This window comes from Lygodium microphyllum, chromosome 5 (assembly GCF_053477565.2).
Source record: "Lygodium microphyllum isolate KBCC chromosome 5, Lygodium_microphyllum_v1.1.10, whole genome shotgun sequence".
Taxonomy (NCBI): domain Eukaryota; kingdom Viridiplantae; phylum Streptophyta; class Polypodiopsida; order Schizaeales; family Lygodiaceae; genus Lygodium; species Lygodium microphyllum.
The window spans coordinates 24292342-24317880 of NC_141139.1; the positions used below are offsets into that span (position 1 = coordinate 24292342).

Here is a 25539-nt window from a genome sequence, read left to right on the forward strand (position 1 = left end):
GGGGTTGCTTGTGATGTTTCAAGAGGGGGGTATGTTACTAGAATGAGAAATGAACTTAATGATTTAAGTAAACTTCACGAAGATTTTTAACTAAAAAGAACTTTAAAGTTTGGTACTCCTAGCTCTTGGAATAGTATCCATTGCATTGAAGGATTTGACATTGGGCATGCAATGGAAAAGTGTACATGCTATGAGGTACAATAGCAAAGCAAAAGTAACAAGGATCAATGTGAAACTTTCATTAAATTGAAAGTTTGCACTTAGAATTAAGTTACATCGAAAGTTTTGCCTAGTAAGTAGCTCACTTAGGGTACTCGAGTTATAAAGCAAGTCTTGAGCTTAAGCTTGGTAGAGTGAGGAGATTACTTATGATTAACGACTAAGTCATTAACTGTCCTTAATAAAAAAACGAGATTTGGTTAATGAGCAATTGTTTACTCATTTGAAAAGCTTATCTTGGCTATTTGAGATGTCTTGTCTCACATTTTGGAGTAGCCCAAGTTTAGAGACAATCATTCTTCTCTTCTTTTCTATAGAGAGTTCATACTTTAGCTATGGAATATGAGTTGATAGCATGGATGTAGTATGGACAGCAGTAATCTTCTTCTCTTGGCATGGGGTATCCATTGGGCAGCTTCGTAACTCCATAAACAGCAAGGCATGTTGTTGTTTTTCAACTAAATATCAGAAAAACAGGTTATTACAACACTATAGGATGAATCCTTTTTTCTCCTTTGAGATCTCAAGCGTAGTGTACCATTGTGCACCTATGCATTAGTTGTGTCACAAGAAATTGCTAGAATATAGCCATTTGTAGTAGTCAATTTCGAGTATACATTCGTAATCTAAAGAAATATTAAAAAGGGCGCTAACTAAGCTTTGGGGCCAATAGGTGTCATGTGTGGTGCTGGAGCACTCTAGCTTCAATTGTATGTGGATGTTTCTTGCTGAATTTATTGTTAAGCTGAAATTTGAATTAAGTGTTTGCTAAAATGTGGCCTTTTGCTCTATGGGCTTCCAAAGGCTGGTTTCAGACTGAATGTACCAAAAGTAGATGTTTGGCACTTGAAGGCTGATGGTAATGGCTGTTTGGTAGTGGAATCGGGTTGGAATGCTGCCACTAGCAGCAAACACAATGATAGAAGGCTGAAAACTGGTCTCTAGGTGCTGTAGAAGCTGGTCACCACCACAAGCTGAAGTATCTGCCACCACGGAAGGGTGCAGATAACAACGGAGAAGTGGTGCCAGTTGATGGAGGACCTGAAAATATGAGATGGGCTGAGTGGACAAGTTGCGTCTAATTTATAGTGTTCTTGGTGGCTTGCTTTGGAGTAATTCTTGTGTAATCTCTATCATTATTGAGATGCTTTCATTTTTCCTAATTACTCTTATTTATGCATTACATTATCTTGTTACTAAGTGCATGATCTTTTGATATTGCAAAGACACACTCTCTTTCTTACACAGTTTGCTTTGCAAAGATCTGACATAGCTAGAGAGTCATCGGACTATCATGGAGTCTCTCGACCTTATGAGATTAAACGAGCTAAGTATGATCTTATCTCGATGCATCGAGCTCAACAATAGATTGAAAGTAAATTTGAGTTTTCCTGTTTAGATTTGGTACATTGGCCTAATGATTTTGCAGGAAGGATAGAAGCTGCACAAAAGATTGGCTATCTTGACATGAAAATTGGCATGGAGTACAAACCTTTTATCTCTCTACCACCTTCATCACCCTCTCTACCTTTTTCATCTCTTCCATACATATCTCCATCTTCATTCACTCCCATGCTAGGTATGCAAAACAATACTTCTCAACCTTTTGAATTTACTTCCTCTTTTCCGCAAGATATTGGCGATCCTTATGATAAACTTACTCTTCAAACTAAGTATTGGTTCATAAGCCTTGAAGAAGATAGATTTCTCCATTTGAACTCAAGAAAAGATTAGCAAAGTTGCAAGATTCATTGGTGAGTGTTCCTTCTCTATCTTTTCCTTCTGTTTTTACATCTCATGGTCCAACTGATTTTGGTGAATTACCTTTTTCATCATTCGACTATCAACATTTGCATTTTTGATTCTTTGAATCTCCATTCTTCGGATTGAAACCTTGCGCCTTACGTTGATAGCCACTAGATACATTAGCGTGTGAAACATGGTCCTAATAACATTGCATAGAAACATGTGTATGTGTGCACCCTAAGCCCTTGTGTTTTGCTATGGTAGTGCACTTCACATGGACAGGGGAATCTTTGGCTTAGCTTTGTGTGGATATTGGACACTCCAATAAGATTACATTTCAGGTGAAAATTGCTACATTTGAATGTGTGTTTGCCTTTGCTAGCCCTTGTGAGTCACATGAGGATGATATGTGGTAGCGTTATGTGTCAATTATAATTGACATGCAGTGGTCCACCTTGGCATTGTGCTCATGGCTATCCTTGCACATATGCCACCGGTGGTGTTGACCTTGAAAGTTGTTGATATGGAAAATCCACCACAAACGCAACACTAAGGTTATAGAAACCCTTAAAGTCCTAAGGTTCTATTACTTTTTGAACTAAGAGTTTTTTGAACCTTTCGTGAAAGGCACAAAACACATTAAAAAGTTGGTTATTATTTGTGCATTGTATGGAGTTTTGGGTATTCTTTTTTGTGTGAGATTTGGGGTGTTATTTTATGTGGTCTAGTGATCTTTTTTTCTTTTGAGTGGTTGGTGTTGCATCTTCATCATGGTCTCTTTGTGACAAAATTCTAAACAATATGCTTCATTGCACTAACTATTCTCATTGAAAGCTAAAAATGAAATCATGGCTTGTGCATAACAAATTATGGAGCATTGTTTCAGCTGTAGAACCTTAGCTAGAATGCCACAAACAATGACAAAGAGTCAATAACAAGAATTTTTGGAGTCACTTGAAGATCAGGAGAGGAGGGACAACAAGGCTTTTGCTGCTTTAGTCACGAGCCTTTCTTTAGATGTGACCCTTGTTGTTCAATCACGAAGCTCTTCTTCTCTTGCCATTACTCTTCAAACTCAACTTGCAACCTCTCTTATACACGTGGGCAATTGGCCCAAGCCTTATGTGATGAAGGTGAAGGGTCTTTAGGACTAGTTATCAACTACTAGAGCAGTTATAAGGATGAGTTAGCTTATTGCTTTGGTTTTGATGATGCTTTCACTTTTTAGTGCATTGTTAAAGGTAGTTCATTGGAGCAAGGATCAAGAAGTTGGTGCTTTATTACTAAGTAAAGAGTTGTCAATGCAAGTGTAAGGAAAGTTGTAGGTGATATTGACCACATGCATGAAGGCAAGAAGAAGAAAAACCATGGTCAGGTTTGTGGTAAAAAAGGGGCATCTTACTTGAGATTGTTATGAGGACATGTATTTTTGAAACCTCACTTAACATGTGGATTAATTTTTAATCACATGGTTAAGTAAATGTTGCACATGTGAGATGTAATTGGGGCTAGAGTAAATTTATAAGCCCGGGATTCAAGAAAATCACATGATGTCAAAGGCAAAAATTGCTATAAGTTTTAAGTTTTGTTGCATAGGTACTTAGTGGTATTTGGTGTCAGTTGTTGGCCTAGGTCATTTACTTGGTCATAAGTGTCAGTTGGTGGCACTAGAGAAGTGGTGTTTAATGGTACCTAATACAAATTCGATAGTCAAAGATGGCGTAGAGACACGAGGGAATGGAAGTTGTCTATAGCCAATGTAATGATTGGCTAGTCAGATTATTTTTCTAGACACCAAATAATTATTAGATTAATTTTCTGTATTTAAAGACTGAAGATTAATATTTAATTATGGATAATGTTGAAAAAACCATTTGGGAAGGCAGAAGGTTGTCAAAAATTCCCATGCAAGACTGAAAAACGTCTTTAGAAGCTAGAGAGAGGCATTTCTAGTACATTCGGGCTGCAAGAGAGAGGGAGGAGATGTTGCTCTTCTGATCTACAACCATTGGAGGAACTTTTGAGGCAACTAGAGGCAGGAGAAGACGAATCAATAGCAAGAGACAACATCTACAGGCTATTGAGATAGGGCAGTAGTAGTAAATGATTGACTCAGTTTTTCACAAAGAAAGTCTGAATTTTCTCTCTCCTCAACATTCTCTCTCGTCTCCCAGCCTTTCTACAGCCTTGCTTTGAAGATCGCAACATTGAGATCACGAGAGGCAGAGACATTTCATATTTCTTTGCTATAAACCCTAATTTGTAGTAGAAATTAGGGTTTAGTAGCAGCTTCGGGAAGTGTGCCAGAAATTGGAAGTTGCAAGACTTGGTTTTAATAGGGATGAAGTTGTTTTGAGTCAAATCCAAGTGCAGGGACCAGCAAATCAATGAATTTGGGGCATTTTCCATCTCCATCAAGGCGGGTGAAGGCCAATTGGTTGTTTGAATCAAGGGGCATATCAGATTGAAGACTTGTTGGTCATTTTGGATAGCAAGGGGAGTTGAAATATTGAAAGAGATTGGGAAAATCCCATTATACATTAACTTTTTCTTTAATTAAGTTAAAGAAATACTAAAAGGGGCGGCAGCTTTGGAGCCAACAGGGTGTCCATTGCCCAAGATTGTAAGTTAATGTGCATTTCTCAGTTTGGTAATAAATATTGCTATTGTAACTAGGTTGCAATCAGGGAATTACCACCCATCCACAGAAGGGAGGTTGGTTTCAGAGATTGTCCTCATAAGAAAATCCAAGCCATACAAGATTGAGCCGTAGTTGCTAAGATGGAGCCTTTAATCCATGGTGAGGTGGCAAGTGTGGCCTTCCTCACCTTGAAGCTTGCTTTCTAGCCTGAGGGGGATAGGTTCCTTTGCTCACACAGTCATAGAGAGGACTATGGGAAGTGTTTGAGAGGGGGCAAGTGGTGCCTTTTTGAGTTCACCTTGAGAAGTGCTTTGTGACTGGTGACTCTTGGGTTCTTTTTGTTGCACTTCCTTGTAGCAAATCTAGTGCTGGTGCTTGGGAGGTGATTCTAGTCTAGTCCTTGCCATGATCAGTGGCTTGGGACCAGATTTTTACTTCTGTTACATTGTGTGGCCTTCCAACATTGCATATGGTTGAAGACTATTGGTTGGTCTTCTTGGAGCTTTGAGCAGCTCTCGCTTGGACTATCCTAAACATTGGTGTTGGGAGTTTTTTCTTCATCCTATGCGTCATATTTGAGGAGTTTTCTTTGTGCTATGTCCAAGGCACACTTAGTTTATGAGTAGGACTGGGGCATCCATGGTTCTAGCATTTTGTTGACTTCTTTGCATCATTGTAAAATCTTGTTACTTGTAGCATTTATTGAGTATGAAGAGGGGGTGTTAGAAATATGTATGCTACTCTTGGGGGTTTCTCTCATGAGGTGCTTGTAGTCACTTCACTCCGTTCTCGTCCTCTTAGATCTCTTGCTTTCAAGCTTTGTCCCACTTGTAGCCTATATAAAGGCAACCCTGTTTGGCACCCCACCACACATTGTGTTCAACACTCATTGTTCACTTGCTCTTCGTTGGTGCTTGGCTCTAGCTTGTTGTGAGGGTTCTTGGTGGCTCACTTTGGGGTAATTGAAAATTCTTTTGTGATCTTCATCATTATCGAGTTGCTTTCCTTTTGTCCTCATTACTCTTGTAACTTGTTTATCCTTTACATTCTCTTGTTACTAACTAAGTGCACGATCTTGTGTCCTACACTATATCTGTCCCATGTACTACACTATATCTGTCCCATGTACTGCAATGGTCAGCTGTAAAGGTGAAAGCACAATTACATGAACATGAGACATTAGCACAGAAAGGTGGGCCAGCTCACTATGGCACGTATGGGGAAGAATGAAAGTAGCAACAATAACTCAACATTTATCAGTCTTTCTGGCCAGCTGTTTTGTTTCAAACTTTTTGCTAGTTGAAGATGGCTAATACTGACATGATTGCTAATTTCAATAGTTGTAGCTCTCTGCAACAGCTGAATGTTTTGAATGTCTTATTTAATGCTCTGATTTAAAATATGGAATTTCGTTGCAAAAATAAAATCTTTTGTGCTTTCTTTGATTCTGTTGTGTTTGTACATACAGGCAGAGTACATTCTGTCAGCATTAGAAAGGAGTGGGATGCTTGCTACAGAAAGGGCCTATGCCTCCCTTGTTCAAGCTTATTCGATGTCAGAAAATGTATGAAAGAACTACTTTCAGCTGAGATAAGTTGTTTAGTTTTTGTAACTTGCTTTCTAGTAAAACAGTGCTTTCTGCTATCTAATCTTTGTTTCTCTTGTCTTTTGCTATTTGCTTAGAAGAAGTGTTTACTACTAGTCTTTCTTTTTTCTGGGTGGTTATATGTTTACCCTTAACTTGCATTTGATTTTACAGCTTGAGAAAGCGTACAACTTGATTGAGCACATCTCTTCTCAGGGAGTTACAAGGACACCTGAAATGTATAATCCCATTATTCGTTTCTATGCAACCAAGGTATTGTCATCTGACTATCCCTGAGATATCTGTAATGTTGACTGTGAAAGCATATTAGCTGAATGGGTTATCTCTAAGAGTCATGGCAGCAATTTGGCTACAAGATACCAAAATCAGGGCAAGTATCATGATGGCATTCACAGGCGGGTGCTTGAGCATTTGTTCATTAGCTGTTTTTGAGACATAGATGCCCTATTTCATAAAAAAATAGCACTTCTAGGGAGTGACGAGTATGCTGTAAAAACTTGCATTTGGCTCAGACTGAATATTCTAGGTTTTTCAGATGGTGGGTGTTTGAATGTGTGTTCCTTTGATTGATCGTGCTGTTCTTTTCTGCTGCTGACTTCTTACCATTCCCTTGTTCTCTCCTCCAGCATCAGCCCTTGGGGCCAGCATCCGTTTTCTCTGTTTTAGGAACTCCAAAGATCAATCAGTTGTCAGCCGGTGCTTGGACGATTGAGTATATCCAATTGACCTTTATTGTATAAGTGATAGTGTGGTAGACATCAGTGAAACTAGGAATGCTCTACCGAGAAGGAAATTTGGGGATAAAGATTTCTTAGTTGGAAAAAGCAGGCTAAAGCATTTCATTTGATTGCAACCATGGTCTGGCATGTTGACATGGCATGCTGATGTGACACTGCTGAGTAAATTTTCACAGAAAGATAACTTTTAGTTTTCAAATAAATATTGTTTTTTGAAAATTAACTTACAACTAAATACTATATCTTTGTGGAAAAATAAAAGCTGATGGCTTCTCTTAGAGATAGAGCTCATTTTGTCGCATTGTTGCTGTTGTTTTTTGGCAGTTTTGGCCACATTTTAACAGTTGGAGATTGGCATACTGTGGTTTGGTTTGGCATGCTGCAGTTCTTAGAGAGATCACCGCTGTTTAGAGTTGCGGCATTTTCAGCCATGGGTTCTCGTCCTCGCATGGGTTCTCTCATTGATACCATAAGCTGGGATGCGATGGCACATATTGTGCTAAATTTGGGGGGGGGGGGGGGGGACTTATAGGTGAAATTGCCTTGTCTCGTTCTCTTTATCAAGGATGCCCTCTTAGTCCTTTATTGTTTGCATTTGTCACTTCTTGACGCTCTCTTTGATGGATAGACTGGCTGATGATGGGGAGATTGTTGGTTTGTTAACTCGTCCTAGTGTTACTCAACTTTTGGGTCAATATTTGGCAAATGATTCCTTTATATTTCTTAAGATTGATTGGACCAATGCGAATTGGGCAAGGACTATTTGGAGTTTGTTTCGTTTACCTTTGGGGCTTCATATTGATGTTGAGAAATCTACACTGATTTCTGTATGGAGATTGATGTGCAACTTTTGGATTTCGCAGGGAGGTGTTCTTTCTAAAGACAAAATTACTTGGCACTTGGGATACTGCATTGGTGTGGATGTGGCTCCTCAAGCCACGCTTGAATGGATGTCCTCCCAGATTCATGATAGGTTTATGTATTGGAAATTTCAGGGCTGGCCTCTTTATGTGCGGCAGAAAGTAGCTCAATCCATCATGATTAGTAGTGTCTCATATTTTTCCCTTACTTCCGTGGACCAAGAAGTTTCTCTTGGAATCGGTGTAGCCCATCCACTTTATGTTGTGGGCAGCATGTGTCAATCTCCATATGATAGCTTTGAGAATAGCACTTTTGTAGGCCTTATGTGTCCAAAGTCATTCTTGGATTGATATTGCTAAATCTTTTATTGAGGAGATTGGTATCTCACATGGTCGCACGATTATTCACTTCCTTGGTGGCATGTGCTGAATTCCAGGCAGCCTCTTAAAATTCCGTAGTCCTTTCTCCTTACTCATTAGATTGGCTTTAGGTAGGATATTCTCTACTTTACAATTTGACATTCTCTTGATCTTGGAAAGTAGGCTAATTTGTTGTAGGGAAAGTCGTGGCCACTTCTCGGCTGTTAGATTGGCTTGATAAAGACTTACAATGAGATAAATTTAATCGAATGGGTAGATTGGTGTTGTGGACAATATGTGATGCTGTCATTCCTAGGGAAACAGGTGTGTCTCTATTCTTTCCATTGCATTTGCCAATACTTTCGGGTGCCTAGAGGTTGTAGGTAGATTTGGTTGACCTTGTAGGAGCAGCTTTAGTGGTACACTCCCTTGCTACTTTTCAGCCTTCTTCCCTTGGCAGGATTGGATGTTTGTGAAACTAGATGATTTCTAGAAAAGGTCAGCTAATTAGATCTACCATAAGATGGTAGAGGATAAGAGGTGGGTCAGTGAGAAAGCCAATTAAGTGTGGAATGTTTGGGATAGCAGAGGGAAGTGGTAGGATAGATTTCTCCAACAGTGGAAGTCAAAGATTCTTTATTAGAGGAAACTTTTCATATGGCTGTTGCTTATTGGGGTTCTTCCCATTGGGGATATGCTAGATGCTCACAAGATCTCTTGTAACGATTATATCTTTTGCACTACATTGATCAAAGCCCAAATGGTTTGTTCATCTCTTGCCCTGTTGCGAGATAGATTCAGAGCTTTGTTTCCTATGTGTGGACCTTAGTGACTTATCAAAACACACGTCCATCCGTTCGTGGGTCATGGGCAAGATGCCACCTCTTTCCTACCTCTTCCATTATTTGAGATAGACGGCTCTAATAGCACATCTGATGCCCTCATAATGCCTTCATTTTTGATTTGGCCTTTGGTATCCATGGTTATGTGGCTCGTGTTCGAGGATTATTGTTATGACAGATCTCTTCCGTGGTTTTGATGGACCTGGTCCTCCTTGATGTGGTTGCTCCTTGGCTACATATTGTTTGCTTCACTCACATAGTGTCGCCTACATGATATTTGTGTGCTGCATTTTGGTGGCCTTTTGGCTTTACTTGTGGTGTGTTCTGGTGGCCTTTTGGCTTCATTTGTGATTGCTGGGATTCTCTTAGGCTGGCGAGAGGGCCTGATGTAAATATTTCCATTTAATTTAGGCCTGATCCTTGGAAAGGTGGCTGCTCCATGCATGGATATCATCCGCACCACACATATGCGGAGATTGTTTTCCACTTTTTGCGTTTTGGGGTTGTGTACATAATTGAACTGTGATGCCATGCTGATCTAATACCATCTAGTAGGGGGATGTAAAGTGTGATAGCTGGGTGGGGGCTTTAGGAACAAGCTCCTGAGTAGCTCATGGAGGCAAAGTGCTAGCTTGATATGAGAGAGAGAGAGAGAGAGAGAGAGAGAGAGAGAGAGAGAGAGAGATTTACGAAAAAAAAAAAGAGAGAGAGAGAGAGCTTGTAAACTGGTGGGCTGATCCACATGCGTAGAAGGAGACAAGAGGCGTAAACCCTGCATACTAGCGAATAGACACACAGGTGCAGCAAGTACTCCAGGAGATATGTGAAACTCTAGGTACGTCAGAAGCTTTTTATAGGTGCAGGTATTGGCATGATTGTTGCGTAGACTTGTAGGCAAAGACAATAGAAGACAGAGAGAGTCTTTGGTTGCTACCCCTAAGACAAATCATTGTCTTGACTATAGGACAACTCGTTGGCCACAGGACAGGAAAACATAGCAGGTAGTAACCTAGGCATTTCTAGAGTGAAATACAGTAATAGACATGCTCTTGTGATTTGTTATACTCATAATCTACCACACTTTTAGATACTCCAACCACATCCTATCACAGTCCATTCTGACTGCTTCATTGACAAGCAATGCTTGTGTTTCCTTGGGTTTGGAGTCAATATTGCTCGCTTATTGGTGTCATAATTGATTGTTTCAAGCTCTATGGTTGAGGTGTCTCCCTTTGATTCACAGTCTCTATAGGCACTTTTCGTCTCTTCTGCATCTGAAAACTTATCATTGGTCATTGCTTCTTCGTTTGAATTGGTATCTTGAGAAGCACCTAGTTGTAGAGTAAATTTAGATTGTGCACCTTTGTCCATTTCCATAGCTGAGCTTTCAAGAGCTCCTTGAGTGGTTTTAGGTTTGTACTCAGGTTATTTCAGAGTTGACATTTCAAAAATTCCAGAATTCTGATAAGCTCCATTCTATTTGTAGGCACATGCATATACTTCTTGCCATCATACAAATGGAAATTGATGGCAAGTTTTCATTCTGTGTGTTTGTCACTTCTTTTTGTCCTTCTGCATTGTTCATTCTATTGATTGCTCTTGTATAGTCATCCTTATTGTCTGAGAAGGGCAAGTCAATGGTAGCAAGAATATGCGTCCAATCTCGCTCATTGTCAGACAAGGATGTATTTCATAGTTTGGTAATGTTTTAGAGTTGAGCAAGGTGGAGATGGCATCCAAATCCATTGGTGAGGTCTTTCATGTACCCATCTCAATCCTACTTGCCTCTGTGCAATTTCCAAAGAATATTAAGCCGTTACCCCAATCCTAGATTGCTCATGCGCTTCTCATTGAAGGTTGATTAAGTAGGATATCATAGTCCACTTCCTTTATGATAATGAAGTTCATGGAGGACCTAATTCCTGCAATTTTAGTAGGCTAATCCTTTAGCACATCAAATATGGTTGAGAATGTTAACTCCTGCCCTCGTATCGACAATCCCCTTTCGGGTGGAGTACCTTTATGCAATGATAGGAAGAATTGTGTGCATCTCTGTTCCCTCCTAGAAAGCATTTACTTGTATAGTTCTAGACATAGGGTTTAGGATTAAGCTGGGTATATGTGTGTCAACGTTGTGATGTTGTGGGATTGCTACGTTTGGTTGCATTGGTCCCTCTATCCACTTCTTTAATGCTTTCCAGAGTGCAGGGCTTTGCTTTAGCGGTTGTCCTAGCAATAGGGAGAACGATGTTGAGGTTAAAGTGGTCAGCAAGCTAGCACTTGGTTCCCCTACTCATACTCCTCGACCATTTTGTCTCCAATGGTTATGCCTTGGTTGATGCTCGGATGAGTGCTGCTTGGCTTTAGATGAGATGTGTTTCACTAACTCACCTTCGTGTACTATTCTTGTTTTCTAATCATATTGCACTAGCAATTGTTGGATTTTTGTTGGAAACTCCTTACGGTCGTGGATCCAAGGTTGTTTGCATTTGCACTCGAGGCTGACATGGTTGCTTTTTCTTTTTGTGCAACTAAGGTTTTGATGATGTGAATAGGATCAGGTAGACTGGTAGGTGCCCTTGATGAAGATGGCTTTTCTCACTAGATTGCGCTATTCGATTAGCATGTGATTACTTAAGATCAAGACAGTCACTGGCTAATTTTCCCTTATCGAGACTAACGCAACACCTCAATAGCTAGGATCTCTCTCACTCGTTTCTTCTAAATGTTTCCAAGAGTTGGCTTGCATTTCTTTGTGTTTCCCTTTTCTTCCTACAGGTTATTCATTGGGTTAGTCTTCTAGTTTCAATGTTTTGTTTTTCCCTTGGCCTCTTGCATACACTCCCGATTTCATTTTGTGGTTTCTTTCAAATTATCTCACTATGTGTTTTGTACTTCTCTTAGTGGCAGAACAGTCTCCCTAACCCTTTGTAGAGTTGATAGTGCGAGGTGTATAACCAGAATTTCAATTTTCCACAAGCAATGTGATCGAATGCTATGTAGTTGCTATCTCAATGAAGATGCTCAGGCAGACTTTTTACTTATTTCAGCAAAATGTACAAACAACATTAATCCATGAATGCACAATACATTTAAACATTTGACTTCAATTTCAATGGTTTAAAACACACAAACCAATCATGTGGGTCAAACTTGTCCGTCTTTGTTGTATTGATGTGGCTAGATCTATAGGATCGGTGGTCACTTTGTAACTTGCTTGTGCCTATCTTGGTCGTTTCCATTCTTCAAGCTTCTTGGGGTTCTTCCTTGTTCTCCTTAGCTAGGGGAGTTGCAACCACTTAGTGTGATTGCAGCTATAAGGACTTGGAGTGGTATTGAGACTGGATGTTGTGCTTCCCTTTAGTGGAGTTGCAAATTCCATCTATGCCCAGGATTGAGAGTTTAGTTCAGCTGTGTACACTCTACTCAATGTGTATTCTACTAGGAGTAGCTCTGTAGTTGCCCTCAAATCCTGAGGGTACTTGGGCTTTCCTTGCAACTAGGGGTTTATAGATTAAGATGGTCACGATGAAGATTATGCCTAATTTTCCTTTATTACTTTGTGTCCCTTCTGATGTGAAGCATCATTGACTTGAATCCAAATCATTATATGATGACGTGCTTTGTTGTAAATGCACTCAATTGATCACAATTCGTCAATGTTCACTTCATTAACTTGCAAATAAGCCCAACAATGGAACCACGAAATTGGCCTTCCTTCTTGGCAACGGTAGTATAAACTCGATTCAACTCAAATTACATTAAACACAAATCCAAAAATATACACTTTACTACTTAATCTTGGGTAGCTGACACTCGATTGGCCCCAACATCTTGCACATCTTATAGTATTTCTTTCACTTATTGCTCTAATTTGAAGTACAAAGAGATATAGGTTGATCCCTTTTCAAATTTCATACAATGGGTTGCTGTAAATGACCAATACTGCATGGGCATAATTTACTCCTTGATAGTACAACAATTTGGACACAGATTAGGTCACAATCTCTTGCATGTGGGCCACAATAATTTGAGAATGGGCTAGGTTCAGCTGCAAATATGTTGCCTTGAGTTGCTACTTCAAGTTTTGGGTCTTCAGTGATTGGGCATGTGTCATGGGGACGTGAAATTTTGAGACGCTTTAATCTTGCTAGTAACATTTGATTAAGTTATTAATCAAATGTGCAAGGTTGTTTAGCACATGTGATGCACATGGCAGTTATTTCGTGGGAACGGGCCAAGGACCTCGAGGATGCAGTGGGTGTTAAAGGCAAAAGTTGTGTTAAGTTATGCCAACTGGGTTTTGGTGGTCAGTTGGTGCCAGGTTGGACCCTAGGACAATTGTTTGGCCATTAAGTGTCAGTGGTGACACTAGGGACTAGCATTAATTAATTAACTAATGCTAGTCTAAGGGTCAATAGAGGTTGGGAACCACTCGAAGTTGCAAATGGCCTAGCCAATTTCATTACAGATGGGCATATTTAATTTTAGGCAGGGTCAAAAGGGCTGAAATTAGTTTTCAAAATTAATTAAATTTGAAAAATTAATTTAATGGCTGAAAATGCATTAGGAAGGTTGCCACTTGGCAAAACTTTCCATGAAAAATAAAGAGAAAGCTGTTGGAGGGTGGTGGAAGCTGAATTGCAGCCATTCTGAGCTTGGTGGAGGGAGAGGAGGTGATTAGATTTGGCTCTAAGAGGCGACGACGACTGATCGCGCGCCGCGATAGGACAGGGGGCCGCAGGTTTTCTCTTCTGCCTCAAGAGAAGCGGCGGTAGGAGAGGAGGGCTCACCAGGTGAGCTACTGTTTTACCCCCCTTTTGAAGCTCTTGGTGCCATCGGATTTGTCATCAGAGCTACGAATCAAAATATACATTTCAGCTGATTTTCTCTCTCTCTATAGCATTCTCTCATCTCTTCCAGTCTATGCTCAAGCATTCTTAGTAATTCTCAGCCATTGGTAGCAGAGTACAGCCAAATTTGGTGGACAGCAGAGAGTTTACTGCTGTAAACCCTAAATTACAGCAGTAATTAGGGTTTTGCAGCCACCTTGGGACCCGTGCCATCAGTCAAAGGCATTGTACACTGAAATCAGCTCCGGAAATTCGTGGAATTGTGAGGATTTCAGATGCTAGCCCATCTATTGTGAATTTGGGGCAGCATTTGACCTGTTGGGGTTCCATTAGAGCAAGTCGTGGGGTGAAAATTAAGGGGCAATTTGCCCGAATGCTTTGCTGATTATTGGAACAGCAAAGGGATTTTGAATCAGCCAAGGAGATCGTGAAATCTCGGCTTGTAATTTATCCATTAGCAATTGAAATTAAAGAAATACCGAAAGGGGCGCCAGTTTTGGGGCCAACAGGATGTCCACTGTCCAAGTTTATGAAGGTAAAGTGAGCTTTCAGTTTATGTTCATTTGCTAATTGCTGTAATTAAGTGCTTAATTAGGTTAAGCCACCCTATCCGAGAAGGAAGGTTGGTTTCAGCATGGTGTGACAAGTGGATGCAGCAATGGAAGCATATACATATGTTGAAATAGATTGCTGAACATAAGATAGAGAGAAAGGAAGAACATTGCAAAAGAAGAGAACTGAGAAGAATGCTTAAGAAATGGAATTCATATATCAAGACATGAGACAATATATAACCAACGTGAGTCACTGGTTGTGAAGGCATTGAACATTCGTACTAGCTCCTCTCTCTAGCAAGGGCCTGTGGATGATAGATGAGTGATAATGACCGTGGAGAAGGAGCGTGAATAAATAGGTCAAAAGAATTCCATAAATGGCAGAAGGTCGGCCAACATAAGATGTTAAATTAGCCAAGTAAAACACTTAAATAAGCGAGATAATATCTTGGTGCCCTAGCCCAGTGAATCACATGCACAGACTTAGCCAGGAATTGACATATTTGCTAACACCCTTTCTCAAATCATGGGTGATCTGATACAATACAATATGCAATGATAAGGTAGTACATATAACAAGAACCATTGGAGTAGAACCATGGATTTCCAAGGAGTGGGTGCGTAAGCCACCACCAAGGTGTCTCAGAGAGAACTTGATGTCAATGTTGATGTCGATGTTGATTGTTCCAGCTCTTGAAAATAGAGAAGAATCAAAGCAACTCTCAATGTGTGTCAACAATGTCTCGTAGTAGCATACAAGACCATCTTCTCAAAATGCCTTTATATGTGACCATGGATTCCCCGCCTTTGGCCAGACTGCCAAAGTGTCCCCTCATGTGAGCTCAGACTAGGAGCCTCAAATACTAGCCCAATGATGAACTTGGAAGTCAATCCCAGCTCCAAGGTCTAAATTGTTAGAGCTATGGTCATTTGGTCATCCCTTGGACAGGCATATGTCCATGCAACAGTTTGAATAGCTTGTACAGTCATTGCATTTCTTGCAAGATGCCACGTTAATAGTCGGCCATATTTGCTACAATCGGCTAGATTTGGCAGGCTGACTGCTATTTTGGCTCGCCCCACTTTCAGATATATTCTGATCACAGATTCCAAGCTCAGTTTGGGGTAGAGATCGTGCTGCTTGCTACAGACTTCGAGGTGTATAGTAGGGTGACATCATTGAGGTGGAGATATGGAGACATATGAACTGCACCTGTGTACATATCTGTATTCCTTATTCTGTATTCTTGCCCAAGCAAGCAAATATTGTTGAGAGGTAGTGTTTGCTTGGGCGTGACGGGACATCACCTTTGAGCCGACGCCTAACCTTGGGGTATGGCATCTCTTTAAGGGAATCCGTTGGGATTGGTGGTTTTAGTTGATGAGAGTCCAGTACTACTTGGACCATTGAATTGCGGTGCTAGGTGCCTACCCATGCTCCGTCATTTGGGTGGTAAGCCGAGTCTTTGAAGGAACATGAGCTTGACTAGGCATCCGGCTCAAAAAACAAAAACAAAAAATTCAGCATTCTTCATATGGCAAATCTGCGTTCTTCTGCTCTCTTCTCTCCATATTCCCTTGATCTCTCAGTCTCGGTCATATGGTTCTGCATCGGTGCACTTTGACATGGTATCAGAGCAGCGCAACGACTCATTGATTGTGGCAGACTTGAAGAAGAGTTTTTAGCATGACACAACGCTGCGTTTTCAGCATTCGAGGGTGAGTAGGACTATGCATCAAAACAAGGTTGAGGCAGGCATGGGCATGCGGGAAAGGAGTAAAGTTGCTGATTTTGCTATGGATTTTTGCTGTTTTCGGGAAGGAGGGAGGTTGCGTTTTGAGTCAATTGCAAATTTTACCATTGCATCGCCTCCGATGGGTAGAGAAGGTGCGGGATAAGCGGAGTCTTATGATTTGGCGGAACTTGTTATAGAGGCCATTGATCGTCTTGCATCGAGAGATGAGTCCAAACTTTTTGCAAATGATCGTGTAGATTTGGCAAAGTCTCAAGCACATTGGGACAAACTAAATGCCCACATCTGCTCATTTCTTTTTCTTTCATGTACTATAGTTGTGTTTATCCATATTGAGCACTTGACGATGGTTAGGGATATATGGCTGGAGATTGATCGGTTGTACAATCAAATACTGTTATGAAATGGGTATCTTTGGAGATGTAGATGAGGACGCTGAACCCTAACAAGTCATCTTCTATGCCAGAGCATGTGAACAAGCTACAACAACTTCAAATGCAAGAAAGGTAATCATATCTAAAGACATACCGATAACTCTTTTGTCACAATTACCGCCTAGGCTTGGTGCTTTTTACTCCACCTAGGTTTGATGCTTTTTACTCCGCCTCGATTGCTTCAAGGCGGGATTTGACTCTTTGGTGGAAGGATCTGGTTCCTATGGTCTTGAACTAAGAAGAACAATTTAAAGGGCAGAATGCTTCCAAGTTGGAGGCATTGACATCTTAGTCCTCTTAGAAGAAGGGGAAGGACAAGAAGAAGAAGGACGACAAACCAAAGAAGGACAAAGAGAAGGACTCTACATGTAACGTTTGTGGCAAGACAAGTCATTGGAAGGAGGAGTCCCCCGACGAGGATAAGGACACCAAGAAGAAGAAGGCTTCAAAGGATTTCAGAGCGGTGGCCGCTCCCTCATCAGCTGCTTTCCTTTATTTGGAGATTGTTCAGGCATCAACCTCAAGGGCTTCTCATGCTGCGGTGATAGCCCCACACCCTTGATCATTTGTTTCATTTTGAGTGAGTAAACCACACTAATCAACTCCCTTCCCTCCCACCACTATCTTCTTGATATTCTAATCTACTTACTTCTTCATTCCAAAATTTGGGATTACATTCCACTTTCTCTCAAAGCACACTAGGAGTTGGATTTTCCATCTCCGCTCCTAGCACTTTCTCTTTCTCCATCCCACAATCTATCAATTGGGTCACTCCTACACAGGGATTTCCATTCTTTGCTTCTTGTGTCCCTATTCCTCCACCTTAGGCTTCACAGACAATTACCATGCCCATACCTAGTCTAACCTTGCACACATTTGGATCCCTTATGCCCACTTCTCGTACGCATGGTAAGAACTTTGGGATTCCTTCTCAAGTGGACTCCACTCCCCTACCCTATCCCCCCTACCTCCATTACACACCTCCATCTCCTAGTACTACCACTCCTGTTGCAACGGCCAAGAATGCCTTCATTGATAAGACACGTCTTAACGTGTGGAATTTCACCACTTGGTCAAACTTCATGCAATAAGTACTTGAATCTTAGGGGCTTTGGGACATAATTGTTGGTATAGAGCCTATGCCGCTGGACCCTCGATTAGCTTACCTTGACATCCATCAATGAAGAGTTTGCAATGCCACAACCAATGTTAAGTTAATGTAGGGGTTACTTCTTGAATTCTACTTTGAGTTACAACATTTTTCTCTCGCACTTGAGTATTGGAGTCATCTCATTGACCGCTATGTGATATGAGATCACACTCGATATATTAATCTCGATTTTTGAGCTTTAAGAGTTCTTTATTAAGGAAGGGGATGATTTGAAAGTCAAGTTGACTGAATCGGCAGTTACTTGCGGAGTTTGCTACTACTGACTCCTTGAAGTTAGATGATGATTAGATCACGTTCTTCTTGAGCAAGTTGCTAGACAAATACTTACATTTTACCCATCACATTATCTCACTATCTAGATTGCTGACCTTCTATGAGTTTGAGTGTCAGTTCTTACGTTACGTGAGGCTGTATGATCAAGTTCACAAGAAGTCCTCCACACACATCCATTTAGAGGCGCGAGGGTTGGTTACCTTTTCTTTGGGAGGGAAAGCTACCAATGGCAAGAACTCACAAGATGCGAAGGTAAGCCAAAACAAGGGTGACATCACTTCCTTCAACAGAACCAAAGAAACACGATTCCTTTGGCAGAAAATTCCTAAGAAAAATAGGTTTTACACACACTGACAGGCCATTTGGATGTGGTGTGCTATATCAAGGCCCAAGGTCTTACTCCTAGAAAGCCACAACAGATTGCTGTGATTATCTCCACTCCGACTGGCTAGTCTAGTGAAGCTATGCCTTCCATTGTTGCACCATTTGCCCCGACACCACTGGATATATGGCACACAAACAGTCGTAGTAGCCTCACTACTCCTGAAGGCTTGGTTGATTGGTCTACTAGTGACTCACCTATTGCACTTTTTTTATGCATCCATTCATAGGGATCCATTGCACCTTGTAGGATCCCTTTCTCACATCATGGTATGCAATGGTGGCCATGAACTTAGCCCTCCCCTTTTTAAACTTCCGTTGCATACATACATGCTCATTGCAGTTTCCTTTTACTTAGCTGTGTTCTTTTATTTTCAGTTTTGGTTTTTGGAGCATCTCACTACTCACCTTTGTGCTTGCAGATTTTGATATCTTTTGTAGGGTTTTGTATTTCAGTGTAGAGCTAACATACAGGATTGCAGGAGTCCTTCCTAAGTTGGAGATAGGAGATGCGCACCATTCCTTTCATGGTTTCATCTACTTGGAGTTTTGCTCTTCTACTAGTATGGAGGCTTCTCCTCCACAGCGGATCATGCAACATCTCTCTTGATGCTATAATGGTGGTGTCTCTTATCCTTGCTCTTCTAGTAGGGATGCTTTGTTATTTTCATTCACATGGTTCTCAACACCACACAAAGACTGACATCCTCACGCTTCTCTTCCTTCTTCGGCATCGATATCTAGGTTGAGAGGGGATTCCTATCCTTCTTGATATTCTATAGGTTTCGGCACTCGTTTTCAATATTGGCCTTTCCCCCCCTATTATACCTTCCCTTGTGCATTGCATGATTTCATAATCTTTTTACTAGGGGTTGGGCAAGTGAACAATTTTCCTATGAGGGGCATTGTCCAAGTGGTACCTATTGCATGAACATTCTTCAGCATGTAGCATACTATGCATCCCATTGTGCAAAGTACCACTAGATGAATTCTAAGCTTTTTCCATTGGTAGATTACACCACCCTCCTTCCCATAATCCTTTATCACCTTTTTCTCGTCATCGATATCCTCGAGTCGTTGGGCAAGCTTATACTATTTTGTGATGTATTGGGTGTACCATTCCTACTCTCATCTTTTGGGTTGCTGTTACTTAATTGGTTGCCACCCCTATAATTAACTTTTCCAAAAAAGAAAAAAGTTCAATGTGATTCCATTCACACTACTTGGACTTTCTTGGTAAAATAACCTTTATAGTCTTGGTAGGCCATTGGGTAGTTGATGTACACCCTTTGTCTGATGCTATGGCTGCTTTGGGATGGGACGCCTTGGGATAACCATCGCAGGGCCTTCCCTTTTAGGCTCAGTTTTGGGCTTGAGAGGGGGTGTTTAGCTAAAATATGCTTTACAGCTGATTAGCATTTTTAAATAGCCCCCAAAACACGCTTAACTAATGAAAAACGCAAATTTGGTGTGTGATTTGAGAGAGTTTTAGTGGTCCCCCAAAACCCTAAATTTTTGGGGCACCCTTCAGTATCTATAAATAGATGGGTTGCCCACCATCAGCTTTATCCTTCTGTGCAGGTTTCTCATTGTACCGTGCAGATTTCAGCCATCAGCCTTTACTATTTGCTGTCTTGCCATCACCTATTGCAGCCCATCACTATCTGGCCTTAGGCAGCCTATTTTCAGCCATTGCTTTGTTGTTTGGAGGTCTCCATCTGCTGCGTCATCATAGCACTTGATTAGCTTGCATTTTCAGCATTTAGTTTCAGGCGACAAGCTGTTTGTGCAGGTTTCTAACTCTACCATGCAGATTTTAGCCATCAGCCACCTACCATTTGTTGTCTAGCCATCACCAATTGCAGCCCATTACTATCCAGCCCTAGGATGCCTGTTTTCAGCCATTTCCCTATTGTTTGGAGGTCTCCATTTTTTTGTCATCATAGCACCTGATCAGCCTGCGATTTCAACATGTGGTGCTAGGCGACAAGCTGATGCCATCTCTCCCATTGGATGACTGCTGCAGTATCTACGTGTTTGTTGTCTAGCAGGTCGTCTACATCAGGAAACACCTCTTTTTTTGCTCAATAGTTCTTTGTCTCAGGTGATTAGATTTCAGTCTTCTCTGGTGGTACATTGCTGCGTTTATCATATTTCATCCTATGACTGCTATGTTTTGGTAACCAGCCTCCTGCCCTTCATTATTCAGCACTCTCTCATCTCCAATTGGTGGTTATAGCACTTAGGATCTGTCTCGGGTGGATGTCACTCTTCGACAATGCATTGCTCTGCCCTTGGGCATTTTGTGTACTCTTATATTAATTTACAGCATTCATTCACTTTAGAGTTTCTTATCTCTATGTTTGAGTTTTGAGTTTTGCGTTTTGCGTTTTGCATTGTGCATTTAGGGTTTGAGTTTTACTTGTCTCTATATGAGTCTTTGTCTTTCAGTCTTGGTTGTATATGCTGTGTTTCCTTTGTGTTTCAGTCTTGGTCCACATGACTTTGTATATACAAGCTTCGCAAGGTGTGAGTGGCTTTATATGGCCCTCACGTGCCAAACTAAGTTCTCCCATGGGTCTTGTCTCATTCTCTCTGGTGCCTAGAGGGGCTGCCACGTTTGTGGAGATAAAATTATATTGTTCTCCATTATCAAAAATGATCAATGCGTGTTGATCTTTGATTTTCCCCCATCATGTGTAAAGTTCAGTAGCATCATCATTGGGTTGATCACTGATTACATTGGGTGTTTTGGGTTTTCTTCCCTTGGGATCTCCCTTGTTTTCAGCTTTTACAGCTTGTCACCTATTGGGACAGTCCTTCGCCATGTGACTCTCTTGTTCATAAACAAAGCATTTATTTGCAGCCATTAATGTCTTATGTTGTGTAACTTTTCCTTATGTCCCTATTCTTCTCTGAGTGCTCTAAAGTGGGAAATTAGAGTTTATACAACTTGTTCATTGGCGCATTCCAGATGAGATGTAGATTCTTAAGTTTCCAGGATACTTATGCCCCATTTTGTCAATATGTTCTATGCCCCAGTTTTTCACGTCTCTACCAAAGTCTTTAAAATTCATCTCTTGAGATTTGTGACATTCTGTAAAAATTATGGAAACACCTAGTAGGTTTGTTTGACATCTGTTCAAAATTCTCATCTTTATATGTTGAACTTCACGGCCAAGAAAGTGCTAGCATCCAACAATAGTTTGTAAAGTTTGAAGCATTGTAGAGATGTGAAACCTTCTTCTGACCTCAGCTATTCAAGCTAGTTTTGCCATAGGTGCATCCAAGGCATAACCATGCATGTTGTGCATTTTGAAACATGTGCATCATCACCCTTCTTGTCTTAAGAAAAAATCTTATGTTCTACTTTGCTGCTAAATGGCAGCCTGAATGAAGTGGTAAAAGCACATCACACCGATGTTGAGTAAAACAGGATGTTCTTAGAAACCAAAACTGTTTCTTGGAAAAATAAATGTAATTAAAAAACATGTAATTTTTAAGTATTAATGTTTTGTTCATAGTTGGCTGACAAGGATGTAATGTTCTTCATGCAGGGACGCTTTAAAGATGCAGTTCGTATACTCACCTCTATGAAAAGAAATGAGATCAGGCCGAATGCCGAGAACTTTGCAACCCTGATTCACGCGTGTGCTTCTCATAACAATTGCAGCCAAGCCAAAAGTGTCAGTTGTTTAGACTCATATAGTCTGTTGTTTATACTCTATATTGATTGTCACGAACAAAACTTTGCTGGGTTAGGAGACAAAGTTGTTTGTTCTTCAATAAGGCAACACAATACAAAATCCCAAGTTTGTGCGGGCTGTGATGTTCTCATGGAAGAATGGTCAGTACAAGAGGCCAGGGCTAGCAGAATAACGAGTTTAGCAGTTTATCAAGCTGTAAGAGGACTTTATTAGTGGAAGACGGTGTATCCACAACTTGCTCCTTTTATCTATGACCCAAGCCACCACTCCCCTTAGAGATTACATTTTAATCCTGTGGACTACTTTTGTCTTGCCTTTGAAAGATTGACCATGATTTTAAGATGTTGAGTATTATGGTTATGAACTTAAGGATGGTACCCATTGCTGGTTTTACCAGCTAAGTGTTTTGATTTTGATGGTATTTTGGTTTAGGAGCTTGGCTAAACTAGTTAGGCGCATACAAGTTGTTGTATTTGGGGGGCTCTAACTTACAAGCCCTTGAATCTCTACTTGCAATGAGAGAGCATGGCAATAATCGTAGTTGTCTTGGGCCACATGGTTGTCATGTTTGATTGAATGTGATTGGTCTGGCTTTTTCCTTGACAAATTGGAGGAAGCTCGCATGATAGAGGAAATAGAGATGGATGGAGAGGTGTCTTGCTTCCTATTGGTCTGGCTTTTTCCTTGACAAATTGGAGGAAGCTTGCATGATAGAGGATTTAGAGATGGATGGAGAGGTGTCTTGCTTCCTATTGGAGAGAACACAATTTGGAGACACCACCTTCTCACTCACACTTACAATACCCTTCCACTACAAGATCAAATACTTCAGACAACAATCTTGGTAGATGTTGTTGGAAATGTCGGGATTGGTGAATATTCCACTCTCCAACTGACAGATGGATGAGGAGGTGGGTAATAGATTCATGGAAAGATGGTGCCAATATGTAATATGTAGAGAGGTTGAAAGTTGAGGTTAGAGAGGATGACGAGCTTGAGGTTAGAGTAAGACACGATAGAGGAGAGAGGCTAGAGAGGGTAGATGTAAAGAGGAATCAAGGATGAGGGTAGAGAAGGTAGAGAAGAGGATAGAAAGCTTGAGGATAGGGAGGTTGGCCTAGAGAGCTTGAAGGTTGAGATATAGAGCTTGACTTGAGGAAGAAGCTAGCCTTCTGAACTAATCTAAAGGATAGTGAACGTAAACTGGCTTGCACATATGAAATAGATTCAACAAATAAGCTAAAAGACTCACTAAACACGAGAGCTATAATGCTCTTGTATGGCCAAAAACACACAATAATCTCCAAAGGTTGGCACCCCCTTGTATTCCAAGCCTTCACGAATCACAAGTGACGTGCTATCAGAGACCAATACTCTCTCAATGCTGTTGATTTTCATATCCCTTGCTCTTGAATGAGCTTAAGCTTATCTCTGATATATTGTCTCAATTGCTCTCACCAACTTGAGACCAAATGCATCATAGATCTATCCATTTACACTCTAACAAGTGTAATATATATGAATACATGCTCTCCTCAATTGGCTTGCAAAGGTAACTTTAGAGGTCCAAAGATGGTCCCACATTGATGTGCCCTGGAGAAAATGTGTAATATGTGCAAATCTCAATTCAAAAGTCTTAAGCTAGAAAAGGTGCATTACACAATAAATCTTCATTAGCTCATTAAACAGCCCCAAAACTCAAATGCACTTAGTGTGTTTTAGACTCTAAGGCTTGTGTCCCATAAAGAAACTCCCCTATTGTTTGTTAGTTCCTCACCTATAAATAGTGTGCTAGGTTGACTATCACTTGCATTTGAGTCAATCCCCAGCTCATCATCACATGGCTGTCAACTCCTTCGCTTGCTGCTGCCTACTCATTCCTCATCATCTAGGGCTGCTATGATGATCTTCCAAAAGGCTGCCCGCATCTGCATTTGGTTCCAGCTGCTGTTGTTGCCATCACTACAGCCCTGTATTTGACTGCTGCAGGCCATGTTCAAGTGTTCCAAGCTGCTTCCGGATCATTACAACTTGGTAGATTGCTGCGTTTTCATCCCTATAGACTGCCTTGCTGCTGCTCACTATCTGGAGTAGTTTTCAGCTTCAGCATGTTCTGCGTTTGCATCTATAGAAGAACCACATGACTAGTAGATGCATTATTACCATTTGACACTTTTTTCTTCCCTTTGTCATTACCTGTCACACTAGTAGATGCACTCGAAGATGTGGACTGCTCCTTAGTCTCTGAGACCAAGGATTGACTGTAGATCTACTACCAGATGATGCCTTTGGTCTACTAAGAGTCTGTGATTCTTTCTTTTCTGTCTACATATGACTATCATAATATTTAACATCCTCCGATGCATCTCTACTTAATGCATACCAATTGCTCATCTTATTAAAATAACATCCTTGTTCACTTGAGACTTGCCACTAATAGGATTATAATAACAATACTCTTTCTACTCAATAGACTATCCAATGAAAATATATTTTTTGGCCTTTTGATCCTATTTCTTGCTTAACTCATCTGGCACATCAATATATGCAATACAACCAAATATTTTCAAGTGTGATACATTAGGTTTTTTGCCTGTAAAACATTTTTTAGGAGTCATACCATGATCTGCAGTTGTGAAAGACGTGTTCATAATGTAGACAATAGTATGAACATGCTTAAACAAAAAATGCTTGGGCATATTGTTTTTAGTAATTAATGCTCGTGTAACTTCTACAATATGTATGTTTTTCCTTTCTGTAATTCAATTTTGTTGTGATGGATATCTGCATATAAAGTGTCACTTTATTCCATGAGACCTTAAAAAATCATTGAACTTATTAGAGTGGTATTCTTTTCTCTCCATCTGATTTGAAGTATTTAACTTTTAAGCTTATTTTTGTTTCAACAATAGCCTTGAAAGTTTTGAAGTGCTAAAAAACTTTACTATTTCCTATTATAAAATATATATGGAGTTTTCTAGAGCAATCATCAATGGCTAAAACAAATTACTTATTGCTACCAAGAGATTTATTTTAAATAGGCGCCTAAATATCTGTATGTACAATATTAAGTATATTCTTGTTCACATCTCTATCATGCCTAAATAGTTGCCTTGTTTGGTTTTCAAATTGACATGCTTCACAAGCTTTATGTAATTCTACAACTCTAAATATAGACAAACCCATAACCAACCCTTTCGATTGTATTAATTTCAGCCTTTGCAGATTTGTATGTTTGATACGTTTGTACCATATTTTGGTAACTGCAACTATACCTTTGTCTTTAGTATACATAACAACATATATAGCAGGTATTCCAATATCCAAGATAAACATGCGGTCAACTCTACTTTCTTTTGTTATCAACTTGTACTTATTATTAAAGTCTTGAATAAGACAAT

At 40.4% G+C, this 25539-nt stretch overlaps 1 protein-coding gene across 1 annotated transcript in view; it reads left to right on the forward strand.

Annotated features, from left to right (window-relative positions):
• The window catches only part of LOC148035613 (uncharacterized), a 208995-nt gene that overhangs the window by 40946 nt on the left and 142510 nt on the right, over positions 1-25539 (forward strand). The window contains exons 7-9 of the mRNA XM_087677580.1: positions 6075-6170; positions 6366-6464; positions 21989-22117. Of these exons, the coding sequence (XP_087533706.1) occupies positions 6075-6170; positions 6366-6464; positions 21989-22117 (324 nt within the window). The remainder of the gene's footprint in view (positions 1-6074; positions 6171-6365; positions 6465-21988; positions 22118-25539) is intronic.